The 14,578-nt window shown below is 37.5% G+C and overlaps 1 protein-coding gene across 5 annotated transcripts in view; it reads right to left on the bottom strand.

Moving 5' to 3' along the window:
- Nucleotides 1–14,578, bottom strand: part of LOC138691759 (zinc finger protein 493-like) — a 114,186-nt gene that overhangs the window by 85,107 nt on the left and 14,501 nt on the right. Inside the window, exon 5 of one of the 5 annotated variants that reach the window (XM_069814105.1) lies at nucleotides 7,366–12,851. The exons of the other annotated variants lie outside the window; for them this stretch is intronic. Coding sequence (XP_069670206.1) covers nucleotides 11,108–12,851 — 1,744 coding nt within the window. The 3' untranslated portion in view covers nucleotides 7,366–11,107. Of the gene's footprint in view, nucleotides 1–7,365; nucleotides 12,852–14,578 lie in introns of those variants that run through there. 5 annotated transcript variants of the gene reach the window in all.

Genomic DNA, 14,578 nt, shown 5'->3' with positions numbered 1-14,578 from the left:
GTAATATGGGCTACCTATCCAATATTTGACTTATAGCAGAAGCCCATATTAGCAGCATTGACTCATGAAGGTTTCTAAGAGTATGTATGGCAATTGTTGTTCTAAATAAATCTTATTCTTATGCCATGTGATAGAGCTATTCTTAATCAGTGCAACACATCAAGCGTGATTTCTAAACACGAAATATGTTTTTTTTTTCAATTAAATTGAAATTACATACCTGCAAAAACTTAGAAAATTATGAAAACCACAAAGAACACACCACATCCACACCACAAAGGTAGGCTAACTGGTTTGTCTCTTAGTGCACGCAGACTGATGGACACGAGATGTTCTTTTAGAACTTTTTCTCTAGGTGAAAACACCATATATAGTAAAAAAAACGAGGTAGCGAATATTAGCCACTGGCATAGCTCGGTCTGTTAAGGCGCTTGCTGCCGATTTGGAGTTGCGCTCAGGCGCGGGTTCGATTACCGCTTGGGCTGATTACCTGGTTGGTTTCTTCCGAGGTTTTCCCCAACCGTAAGGCAAATATCAGGTAATATATGGCGAATCCTCGGTCTCATCTCGCCAAACATCATCTCGCTATCACCAATTTCATCGACGCTAAATAACCTCGTAGTTCATACAGCGTCGTTAAATAACCCAGTAAAACAAAGAAGACCATATTACCACTCCTAGCCCATATTTCCACCTTTTCCTCTATTATATCTGTTTTTGGTGATTGAGGCATAATATATAAGGGTTATGGTGAAAGTATAATGGAGTTACAGGGACTTGCAGGTAGAGCAAGTATTAATACACAAATATATAAATAAGACACCATTTTAGTACTCATATTCATTAGAAGACAGTTACTAATAAACAAATAAATGGATAAAAACGAATTTCAACTGGTTTGGCCATATCCAGGACAGAATGTGTGAATGTCTTGTAGCAACAGTTTATCAATGTTACTGTATTCGCGTCTAATATATGAAATGACAATGCGAAGTTTTTAACTATAATAACAATAATAATAATAATAATAATAATAATAATAATAATAATGATTTAGTTAACCTGGCAGAGTTAAGGCCATACAGCCTTCTCTAACACTCTAATACGGACATTGTACTTTGAGACAAGTCCGCCGAGTTAGCTCTACCTCGGGACTAGAAGAGAAGGAGGTGCACAACTTTTAATCACTAAATTGTGCACCAATATGCCTGAGTTAAATCCCAAATCTCTCCGCAGAGTATATGAAGAGAAGGCATATGTCACTGTTGATAGTGCTTCGTCTGTCGGACGGGAACGTTAAGCCTGGCGACAATCTTGGTGCTATTCGACAGGAGCAGGCTACGTGCCGGCACCGGGTTTATCTTCATCATTGTCCTCACTTTCTCCGTACACTACACTTACAAGAAAACTTACACATACACTCACCCTAGTACACGACATAACTCACAAATACACATCATGCATAACGTGGCCCTCCGAAGAGGTGTGCAACTTGAAAATGAGTCACACTCCTGCCACCTATCCGCACTATGCGGAACCCATATCACGCAAGTGAAGTGGGTAGGCATTAGACACACACACACTTCGAGATAATATCAGTAGTAGCTTACACGAATAAATTACGGGTAATTTGTCTCGATAGTTCAAAGACATTATATTTTGTAAATTATTTCAAGGGAGAATATTCAACAATGTTATGGTCTGATGTTGAAGTTGAAAGACTACAAAGCAGAAGGTTCCCAGATCGAGTTAGTTAGTTAGTGGGGTTTAAAAAGGGCGCGTCAGCTACTATGGCTATTTGCGCCCTTATCTAAAATCTTTCACTAAACACAAACACAATACAATAACCAGAATGCTTAAAGAACTAAAAAGCGTTGTCACGGTCCCAGATCGAATCCTGGTGATTCCAATATGACAGGTAAAATTAAAATATATAAATACGTATTAATACTGAAGTGCATCGATAGTAACAGAGAGTGAGAAGGAAGAGGGGAAGGAGAAAGAGAGGGGGGTGGGAAAAGGAGATGAAGGAGAAAGGGGACAAAAGTGTAAAATTATTTCTCTTTTCCGAATTTCATTGCCATAAGACACGAGTTAATGCATAACTGGCTTATATGAGAAACGGTTGGATTCAAATGTAACACTACGCCGTTTTATAGTTAATAAATGAACATCAATAGAAACATACGCAAAGCAGAAAAGTCATTACCGGCAGCCTGTATCTATTAGGCCTAGGTTAGAATTGTAATCATAATTCCTAAATGAAATAAGTGGATGCTAATTAAGAATATTTCAAAGCTTTCGTTGTTTCCACAGTGACAAACACACGCATACCATTGTGAAATTAACGTTGGAAGAAGTGAACCATTCGACACGAGACTATCTACCGTTATCATTTAGATTCAACCTTCCATTGTAGTAAAATTTCAATACATATATACGAAAATTAAACATAACATGAGCATGTCTTGGTTTGTATAACGGTGACAGATCAATAAGCAATTCCAATAACGAAAATGTTCCACACTCATATCATACATACCTGTGGTAATGACGTCGAAACTTATAATATTTCAGTTATCCAGTTTACGATGAAGAAGAGAGCCGATGTATAATGGCGAACGCGCGCAAGCTACTACCAGAGTCTAGTATATACAGTCACGAAACTCAATACGTAGTAAAAATGCATCATTAAATAGTTGCTAACCACTAGGATCGCTAATATCGTCTCGTTACAGACAATGCGGCACAATCTATTGTTCCTAGCACTCTCACAACTCAAGCTTCGTGACTGTATATACTAGATGGTGCTACTACGTGAAACAAATTAACACTTAACGATGGGAGAAAAGTTGTTATCTTGTATTTGAAAAGCTAATAAGTTGTAATACGAAATCGAGGACGTAGTCTATAGATTAAACACCAGAGTCACACTGATACGAAGCTACGGATAATCATGAACTATTTCTATCAAGTTAATATATGGATTATGAATTCTCTGAACTTGGATGTAAACATCATAAATAAGTAAATCCCGAAAAGACAAAGTATATGATTATGTCTCGTGACCAGAATATTGTACGAAATGGAAATATAAAAATTGGAGATTTATCCTTCGAAGAGGTGGAAAAATTCAAACATCTTGGAGCAACAGTAACAAATATAAATGACACTCGGGAGGAAATTAAACGCAGAATAAATATGGGAAATGCGTGTTATTATTCGGTTGAGAAGCTCTTATCATCCAGTCTGCTGTCGAAAAATCTGAAAGTTAGAATTTATAAAACAGTTATATTACCGGTTCTTCTGTATGGTTGTGAAACTTGGACTCTCACTCTGAGAGAGGAACATAGGTTCAGGGTGTTTGAGAATAAGGTGCTAAGGAAAATATTTGTGGCTAAGCGGGATGAAGTTACAGGAGAATGGAGAAAGTTACACAACACAGAACTGCACGCATTGTATTCTTCACCTGACATAATTAGGAACATTAAATCCAGACGTTTGAGATGGGCAGGGCATGTAGCACGTATGGGCGAATCCAGAAATGCATATAGAGTGTTAGTTGGGAGACCGGAGGGAAAAAGACCTTTAGGGAGGCCGAGACGTAGATGGGAGGATAATATTAAAATGGATCTGAGGGAGGTGGGGTATGATGATAAAGACTGGATTAATCTTGCACAGGATAGGGACCGCTGGCGGGCTTATGTGAGGGCGGCAATGAACCTTCGGGTTCCTTAAAAGCCATTTGTAAGTAAGTATATATATAGCCTTCTATGCTAGATGGCGCGGGTTCCATTCCGGCAGAGGTCGATGTTTAACTGTGTTTAAATGCGACAGGCTCATGTCAGTAGATTTACTGGCATGTGAAAAAGAACTCCTGCGGGACAAAATTCCGGCACACCAGCGATGCTGATGTAACTTCTGCAGTTGCGAGCGTCGATCAATGAACCATAATTTAAATTTTTAAAAGTGCTCTACATTATTTATAACTGAAAAAAATATAGATACCAATGTAAACATATCAAAATTAAAGGCAAATATATAAAATAAATCTCTAATCTCTTCTACGCCACATATTTACATGCACTACTCCCGATCAGAAGGATAAATATGGGTTAGGAATAGTGAAGATTAAAATAAAAGTTAAGTATGTTACAAGAAAAGCACATAATTATACCATAGCGTTTTTAAACATATACTGTAGTGCTGGTAGTTATATTTTGATTATACATTTTGATTACACAACTTTTAACACTATAAGCTTATCGCTTCGGAATATATACTATATTTACTTTCACGTGTTAAATTTGTTAAAATTAAAATATTATCACGTGAAAGTAAAAGGTATCCCCGTAACATGCCATGAAGGCACTTGGGCGGCATGCTTTCCATGACCTCGGCACTAGAATGAGGTGGTGTGGTCGGCACCACGCTCTGGCCGCCTTTTACCCCCGGGAAAGACCCGGTACTCAATTTTATAGGAGGCCGAGGGAACCTCGGAGCCGTTCTGAAAGTTTGGCAACGAGAAAAAATCCTGTCACCACCTGGGATCGAACCCCGGACCTTCCAGTCCGTAGCCAGCTGCTCTACCAACTGAGCTACAAATACAGTATATATTCCAAAGTTATATTTTGAAGTAGAAAGATTTATTTGCCGTTAAAATTGTACATTTTTTGGTTTTGTCATGAGTTTAATTACTATAATTAACGTAAATAAATTTACCGACTTTATAGGTACATACCGGTATCCATACTTTGACCTTACAATATAGGCTAAAACCTGTTAATGTATGTGATATAAGAGCTGAGTTTCCTGTTCAAATTTATTCTCTTGTTAACAGAAATACACATCAGTAAAAAAAAGCCAAGTATAAACATAATAAATACTAAATAATGGTAGATAAGCACTGGAAGAAAAATGGAAATTTATCAAAATAACAATACACACAAAATATTACATTACATTGCACCAAAAGGTCAATAGTTAAATGGGTATACTTTAAAAATACGAAATATACAAACATTAGGTAGAAAAAGATGCGAACTTCTGCCTACGCGAACTAGAGTCCCAACTTTGGAGGCGGGGCCCGGCTAGGGAAAATAATAATAATAATAATAATAATAATAATAATAATAATAATAATAATAATAATAATAATTATAGTTCTATTTGTTGAACACTAAAGGCATCGTGTGGCAATATAATCTTGTAATATATTGTTGTTAAGTCCAAAGAAAGGTTTGAACCTCATAAGTGACACCAATGAGGCATCACTCATGAAGCAACTGAACTAGGACATATTGGGGTAGGGTGGTGGCCATCTCCTTTCCTTCTTTATTGCATACATCGCTGACTAGTAACATATTCCATTAATCAGAGTTCAGATGTATTTGTTCTTCCTCTGACACATATCAAGTGGAATGTACTGCCTAATAATTGATATATACGTATCAGTCCGATTTACGTATATATGAACAAGGGTATTAGCCAGAACCTCAATCAAAGGTAATCTTGTAATTATAAATGTAAAAAACTATAGTTGGTACTTTTCTACTTCATTTCTAAGTCTGCTTGTCTATTTTCTAAATTCAAATTACGTTAAATAAATCCTAGAGGCCCTGGGTCTCTATGTCCGGGCTTGATTCGAAAAATAAACTAGGCCTATATAGTCACTTAGATACTATTTTTTTTTCGTTGTTTGTAACTCTATAGCATCTATTAGATGCTTTATAGTTGTGCTAACAGATGGAGTTACTTGTCAACAATGTGACGCTGAAACGTGTGTTCAGGTTACTGCCCAGCAGCAGTCCTGATGTATTTTATATTTTGATGATTGGTTAATTAATATTAACCCGACACACTCACATTCATACAAATTTCCAGACTCTAGACACCCAGGTAATTTTTCTTCAAGAGAAATTCAACGGGAGCCGAGCCCGGGACCTCCGGATCTGCAAGCCAAAATGCTGACCAACAGACCACGAAGGCAGTCCTTAGATACTATTACGAACAGTTTGGTTATATTACCAGTACTCGCATTCGACGGCTTAATGTGAAACTAGCGTTACTGTAATAGATATTTTATTCACAACAAAATCCTTCACAGAAAATACGCTTACTTCACATGAACTATAGCATCATGTTTTGTAGCTACGAATTGTATTGTATACAAAACTACTAAAATTCAGATTTTATTTCACAATTCATATAGATGACAAGGTTACAAAAACAAAAAGAAAGAGCTTTGAATTTATTTAGTTATTATGCTTCTTAAATATCAAACTAACGTTTTTCTCTTTAAGTTTAAATATAGCCTATGTATTTTTCTCATAACGAGTCGCTAGATGGCATTGGTGACGCTGTCGCTAACCACATGCGTGTTATTGATCATTACTTTCCACTATTGTAGTAGTAAGCTATTTGATATTACATATCACACAATAAATAAATAGGCCTACTTCGTTGCTAGGTAAACGTGGACTGCAGTGGAGCAATAATTTCAAAGTCTTTTGTTTTGCCGCATACCGTATGTCCTTTGGTATTCTTATGGTTTGGCGTGTAACATAATCATTATGATGACTGTTACCTTTGTCAGTGTAAAATATCTGGGTTCAACAGGCGTGCATTATACATCCAAACCTGACTTCAGCAGTGACGCTTGTCACATGGACGAGATGTTGCAATTCCAACATCATCTATGGCAGTGCCAGGGAGTACCTCATGCGCTTCAAACACAGAAGGTGACCTAAATGCAGTGGCGGTTCCTCGGAGGAGGGAAGGGAGGAACGTCCTCCTCACATTTTCTTCTTTTGAAAGTAAATACCAAATAAAATATGTGCCTTAAAATTCGAGAAAGATTCGATAATTTTTAAGTTCACAGCTATAAGAAAAACTCGGTTGATCGAGTTTTAAACGACGCGCGCTCATATGCTGTAGAAAACTGTGAGAAAGATGCAAGATTGTCTTTGTAGAGGAAAGGCACTCCATTCCTCCTCTACTGCAGTTAACACACATAGACAACAGCGCACTAGCGGCCAGAGAAAGAAGCAGAGTTTTAAAGCAAGTAAATGAACGGAAAGGGAGGAGATCCTCCTCTGAATCAGAGCATGGGCGGGAAATAGAAAACGACTGGTCGTGCAGCAAGCTCGCTAGCGCTGCCATCTAACGATGCTGCATTCAACCAGACTATAACACATCTAGGAGGAGACACAATAAAAACAGTTTTAACGCAACGCTATGAAAGACACCATGTAAACTTTTTTAAAATTATAAATCAAAAATATTATTCATTGCACTTTATATAGGCTATTATTCATGGTTTGAAACTTTCGTGGATATTTGAAAGTTAAACTTTATGTAAAACAAAGAGGAAGTAGTTCTACGTAGTTGGCCCCTGAAATTCACTTCTATTCATTGTATACTAGACAGGGCAACAGCCAAGTTGTCAGTTTTGTACAAATATATTTGAAATTGAAAGTAGGTACTCCAAACTACCTTATTTTAAAATAAAAAATTAATCGGCCACTGGCAGCTTTGAACAATAATGATAGTATGACTTTACAAGAACTGACATTCTTCAAAAACATGTGATAGACTACTGAACTTGTAAAATGTACATGTGGCAACACAGACCACGTGGGTGGATGCAGTGTTCTCGCTTTCCTCAGATTATTTCCCATTCCCATTTCCATTTCCGTAAAACGGTTCCGGTTACATGTTAGTAGCTAGTCTCTTCCAACACGTGTAATGCTGTAGTGTGCTCGAAAAATGCTACGAGGTTGTGAATTTCTTCGTAATTGTTAATTTGTGCAATTATTCAACAATGAATGGAAGTGAAAACATAATACATTTTGGAAAATTTAGGAAACTCAGTTTACAAGAACAGATTATTGCTATACAGAAGGGGAGGCCAACCCCAACACTACCTGGTCTTACATGTATGGATGTAGGCTAATTTGTAGCATGTTTCATTCAAGAAAGTGTCATTTCCTCCTCTTAAGAAATATGCAGGAGCCGCCACTGCCTAAATGTGTCCCCCAGACTTCCAAGATGGCAAACCACGCCTTCTGAGTCCGCTTGAATGAAAAAATTTGATAAGCGACTTGGGTCTTATACAACTGAATGCCTTCTCCCCAGTGTGTGCAACTGCCTGACTTTTTAGATTTTCAAATACCGAAAATTTATTTCCAAATATATCACGATAGGATGAGAAGAAATTGCCTACTGAAGGATGCAGTGGAAAGAAAGGTGAACGGGAGAGGATTTCTGGGGGGGGGGGGAAGAAGATATCAGATGATACACGACATTAAGCTATGTGGATTATATCAGGAAACAAAGAGGAAGACAGATAATAGGAGACTGGAGAATGCTGGGTTTACAGTGAAATACCTGCCCAGAACACTAAACAAATGGATATCACAACTGAATGCCTTTTCCATTGTGTGTAAGAATGAATTATTTTCAAACAACGATATTCTGAAAATTTCTTTCCCCCTATGTGCTCGAGAGCATTTTTTTTATAAACAACCAGATTGTGAAAATATCTTTCCTCATTACATATCACAATTGAATACCTCCTTCCCTGTGTGTCTAATTGCATGCTTTTTTTAGACTACCAGACTGTGGAAAAATTGCTTTCGACATATATCACAACTCAACGTCTTATCCCCTAGTGCATACCAGATTCCGAGAATTTCTGTACACATATCGATCGTCCAGGTCAAAAGTGCGATAACTAAAATATTGCAATTTTTTAGTTATTTACAGTACTGAAACCCCCTTTCGGAGCTCTTTCGGATTCAGTATTGAGATAAGTCATATTTACAAACAAAAAGAAAAAAAAACTAACTAGACTGCTTTAGCAAAAATTATAACTAAGGACTTTACTAATTCATTATTAGTACATTTTGAAATGTGCTAATAATGAACTGGAAAATTGTAATAAATTCGTCCTGAATACTGACTCATTTCTAATTGTCGTGGTTATGAACCAGAACTCTGTTCCTTTCTAAGTGATTTATTTGAAACTTTCAACTGAAGATATCTCAAAACTTGATTTTTTTTTCCCTGTCGCACTTTTGAACTAGACGATCGATATATTTCAACTAAACACCATCTCAAATGTGTGTAACAGTGCATGCTTTTTCAGATTAATAGATTCCGAAAATTTATTTCCACATACAGTAAAGTTTGTGGAAATTGCAACACCAAGAAGGATACATGTGACTGAAATGAAATTGATACCACAGATTAAGGACAAGACAATACACAAACTATTAGAATTACAAAACTGTACCTGATCTGTGACCGTGATATTTCAGTATGGTGTGAACCCCCCATGCGTTGCAATCAGAGCCTCTAAGCGTCGTGGCATGGAATCAAAGAGGGCCTGGATATGTTCCTGGGGAATCTCCTTCCACGCAGTTTGTATGCGAGTCCACAAAGCATCAAGAGTGGGTGCTGGAGGACTACGACGAACAAGTTGCCGACCAACCATATCTCAGACATGTTCGATGGGCGACATGTCTGGCGAACGTGCAGGCCAGGGAAGCAGTGATACTCGTCGTTCTTCGAAGGCTTGCACAAACCTCCCAAAAGTGGCCGGGCATTGTCCTGCTGAAATATGGCATGTGGATTTGGCTCTAAAAACCTCCCTAATGTAGTGGCTGCTGTTCAGATTGCAATGAATACGTATAAGGCGAGATCGCATATTATATCCAATGGCGCACCAAACCATCACACTGGGCGTCTGTCCACTATGCCGCTCAACAATGCAAGATCTCAGATTTCGTTCACCTCGGCAGCATCTAACACGTATGCGGCCATCATTGTAGGATAAGTTAAAGCGGGACTCGTTCGAAAACACTACATTTTGCCACTCATCACGCCGGCGAAAGCGTTCACGTTCCCACTCCAGGCTGAGTCGTTGGTGGTTTTTGGACAATGGAAGCCACGCAACGACATGCGAGCCACTAGTCCAGCCCTCAAAAGATGAAGACGAATCGTTGACGCACATAGGTCTATGTCCGTTGCAGTACTCCAAAGTCGACTCAACACTGTGGATAAAGCTATACAGTCCGTGACGTTCATGCCGTTAACATGGCGGTCACATTACGTGGTCCAGTACCCGCTCGTCTCTGCGTACGACCCTCTTCTATCCACTGGTTCCACACACGCACCACTCTCGCAGCGGTATGTTCTGTACGAGCCGAAATGTCACGGTATGACAAACCTCCTTCCTGGAGACCAACCATTCTGCCCCGTTCGAAATCACTCACGTGCTGATATTGCGCCCTTCCACGTCGACGGGGCATATTTGCAGTAGCTTTCAGTTTTCACTTCGTTTCGAAACCCTGCACTTACTGAGCAAGGCATAACACTCCCCTTGCTGGTGACACAAAAGCCTTCACTCTTAGGATTATGTGTATGCCATTTCTCTGGAAACGTAATCAATGATTGGTGGTAGACAGTTCTGCACATCTCCCGAGTTTGGGGTCGTTGGGGCCTTTGTTTCTGGGTGTTACACTTTTCACAACAGTATTGAATATCACAACTGAATGACTTCTTCCCTATGTGTACGACTGCTTTCTTTCGTAGACTATCAATTACGAAAATTTATTTCCACATATATCACAGCTGAAGTCTTATTCCCTGCTGCATGCTATTTTAGAGTACAAGATTCCGAAATATTCTTTCCACAGATATCTCAGCTAAATTTCTTGACCCCAATGTGCAGCATTGCATGCTTTTCTACAGTAGCAGATAGTGAAAATTTCTATTCGTCTCTACTGCGTGTACGAATACGTGCGTGCTTTTTTAGAGTACCACATTCCGACAATTCCTTTCCACATCTATTTCAATTAACTGCCTTGTCCCCTGTGTGTATCAATGCATGCTCTTTTAGATCACCAGATTTCGAAAATTTCCTTCCACATATATCACAACTAAATGCCTTCTCCCCTGTGTGTATCAATGCATGCCGTTTTAGATAACCACAGAGCGAAAATTTCTTTCCACATATATCACAACTGAATGCCTTCTCCAATGTGTGTACGATAGCATGATTTTTTAGAGTACCAGATTGCGAAAATTCTTTTCCACATATATCTCAACTGAATGTATTCTTTCCTATATGCATGCATGCATGCTTTTTTAGTGTAGAAGATTGCGAAAATTTCTTCTCGCATATATCACAACTGAATGCTCTCTCCCCTGTGTGTACGACTGCATGCCTTTTCAGATTACCAAGTAGTGTAAATTTCTTTCCACATATATCGCAACTGAATGCCTTCTTCCCTGTGTGAATAAATGTGTGTCTTTTAAGGCTACTAGATTGAGAAAATTTCTTTCCACAAATATCACAACAAAATGGCTTCTCGCCGGTGTGAACACGTTTATGAATTCTCAGAAAACTGGATTCGGAAAATTTCTTTCCACATTTATCACAACTGAAAGACTTCTGCCCTGTGTGTATGTGTACATGCTTTTTCAAATTACTAGATTGTGAAAATTTCTTTCCACATATATCACAAACGAATGTCTTCTGTCCAGTGTGTACGGATGCATGCATTTTTAAATTACTAGATTGCGAAAATTTTTTTCCACATATACCACAACTAAATGCCTTCTTCCCTGTGTGTTTGCATGCGTGCTTATTTAGATTACTAGAATGCAAAAATTTTTTTCCACATTCGTCACAACTGAATCTTTTATCCCCTTTGTGTACGAGTACATGGTATCGTAGACCAGATTGCGAAAAATTTTTTCCACATATATCACAAGTAAATGTCTTCTTCTCTGTATGTACAAATGTATGAGTTTTAAGACTACTAGATTGAGAAAATTTCTTTCCACAAATATCACAACAGAATGGCTTATCGCCTGTGTGAATACGTACATGAATTTTCAGACAAACCTTTCGAGAAAATTTCTTTCCACATATACCACATATGAATGCCTTCTCGCCTGTGTGTATAACTGCATGGTCTTTTAAATTACCAGACTGCGAAAATTTCTTTCCACATATATCACAACTGAATGTCTTTTCCCTTGTGTGTACGAGTGCATGCCGTTTTAGATTACTAGATTGCGAAAATTTCTTTCCACATAAATCACAACTGAATGCCTTCTTCTTTGTGTGTACAAGTGCATGAGTTTTAAGATAATAAGAATGAGAAAATTTCTTTCCACAGATATCACAACTGAATGCCTTTTCTCCTGTGTGTACCAGTGCATGCTGTTTTAGATTACCAGATAGCGAAAATTTCTTTCCACATAAATCACAACTGAATGCCTTCTTCTTTGTGTGTACAAGTGCATGCGTTTTAAGATAATAGGACTGAGAAAATTTCTTTCCACAAATATCACAACAGAATGGCTTTTCGCCGGTGTGAATAAGTGCATGCCCTTTCAGAATTCTTGATTCACAAAATTTCTTTCCGCATACATCACAAGTGAATGACCTCTCCCTAGTGTATAAGAGTGCGTTTTTCATCAGTCTAGAGGACTGCGAATTTCTTTTCGCACGTTTATCACAATCAAATGGTTTCTCGCCGTTGTGCATGCGTGAATGTCTTTTCAAATCATTCGAATTATTTCCACATAAATCAGATCGCAATGACTCCTCGCCTGTGTGTACACATGCATGCTTTTTGAGATGATCCAACTGCAAACAATCCTTTCCACAAACATCGCAAATGAATGATCTATTGCGCGTGTGTAGAACAGAATGGTTTTTTAGCATTGCCGAGTCGAAAAACCACTTTCCACAAACATCACATTTGAATGCCTTCTCACCTGTTTCCATGTACTCATCTTCTTTAATACTGTCGCAGAAAGCTCGCAGTCCAATGCTGTGAACAAAATGTCCTCTTAGTTCAAGAAAGACTCAACCAGCATAACCAAAAACAAAACTGCAACCACGAGAAATATATTACATTTAGACATTAGTTAATAATGCTAACAATTATTTGGTTATATACAATAATTGCACTCAAGGTAATTCCATAAATAGTTTCTTAGTTTATATTTTCAGATTTTTTGTCAACAGCTATAGTTTCTGGTGACTGAGCCAGATGAAGGTGATAAATAATAATGCTAGTGAAATGACTACAGGGTCCAGCACCGGAAGTTACCCCGCATTTGCTCTAAATGAGTTGAGGAAAAACACAGGAAAAGATCTTCATCACTTATTTTTCCCAACCAGGATTTCAACCCATGCCCACTAATTTCATGGTCAGATATGCTAACCGTTACTTCCAGACCCAGTGCCTTCTAGATACACAACCATGAACAGCGAGAATTCGTAACTATAGAAGGAAGAAGTCCGTCTGCTTTGTAACTTATTTGCAGTGTCGACATAGCATCCAATAATAGATAACGTGATTATTTTGATCTAATATTAAATTTATGATTTATATTTTACATATTGTATAGCAAACGCGGTAAATTTAAAGATACGATGGAAGGTTATGATGTCTTAGATGACGTTACAAGGTCGTTATAATAGTTACGTACAGCAAGGTTGTTTTTATAAATTGACGATTTCATTAAATATTTATGGAGTTAATGACATTAAGTTAAGCGTATATAATATTTCGTACTCACCATTGTTTCATTCATAATGCACTTCGACTATGACTTCACAAGCAAAACCTCTAACTAAGCTTTAATTAGTTTCACAACAAGCTACTTCTAAAGTCATTCCATGAAGTCAACATTATTAAGGACGATGTTTTATATAATTAAACATTTAGAGATGAGTGAATAAAAGGTAACATAGACAGTTAATATATTTAAAAGTACAGTATAATTGTGAATATGTAGATATGTAAAAACAGAGAAGACAAGAAAAAGAGAAAGGAGAAAGAAAAAGAGAAAGAAAAAGAGAATAATTTTACTTAATTCTTGTAAGGCGGTAGTGACGTCATCTCTGACATCATATCTTTCCATCGTGTCTTTAAAATTACCGCAAAAGCGTATAGAAGGATAATAAATTTAATATTGAAGTTAAGTCAAATATAATATTACGATAAATTGAACTTAATTTATAATATCAACAGAATAAAGTAATTTCTGAGAAGTAGCCAGTGAATGTCTGTAGATAGTGAAATAAATATTTCTTCCTTATTGCTCTATTTGTCTTCTTTATCGGCCATTGCAACTTACTTTCTGGATGGATGAACATCGTACAATTATACGAAAGTGACTGACGAGGCAGTCATGTACAGTAGATAACCTGGTATTTCCAACTTGAGATTTGCATATGTTATCTGGAATTGCTCTTTAACATATTCATATATTAAATCTTCACATTTATTTTTACTGTGGCTTTAATTTTGGACTCAGTTCTCAATTTCATTATTCACTGTATATTTCACTATATACAGTGTCATTTTAGTGGTCACATAACCAGAATTTTTGCTGAAGTACGCAGCATTGCGATTTTCCAGATATAACTTTCGAGACGCCTGATGTGGCTAATTGAAGCTATAACACTTTTTCTAATAAGACCTGCGGTTTCCTTTTGATGTAACATCACATATAGTTTTCATGAGATTAATGTCTAAACCTGTTTCAA

Source organism: Periplaneta americana, chromosome 16 (genome assembly GCF_040183065.1).
Source record: "Periplaneta americana isolate PAMFEO1 chromosome 16, P.americana_PAMFEO1_priV1, whole genome shotgun sequence".
NCBI lineage: Eukaryota > Metazoa > Arthropoda > Insecta > Blattodea > Blattidae > Periplaneta > Periplaneta americana.
This window is presented reverse-complemented; position numbering and strand designations above follow the sequence as displayed.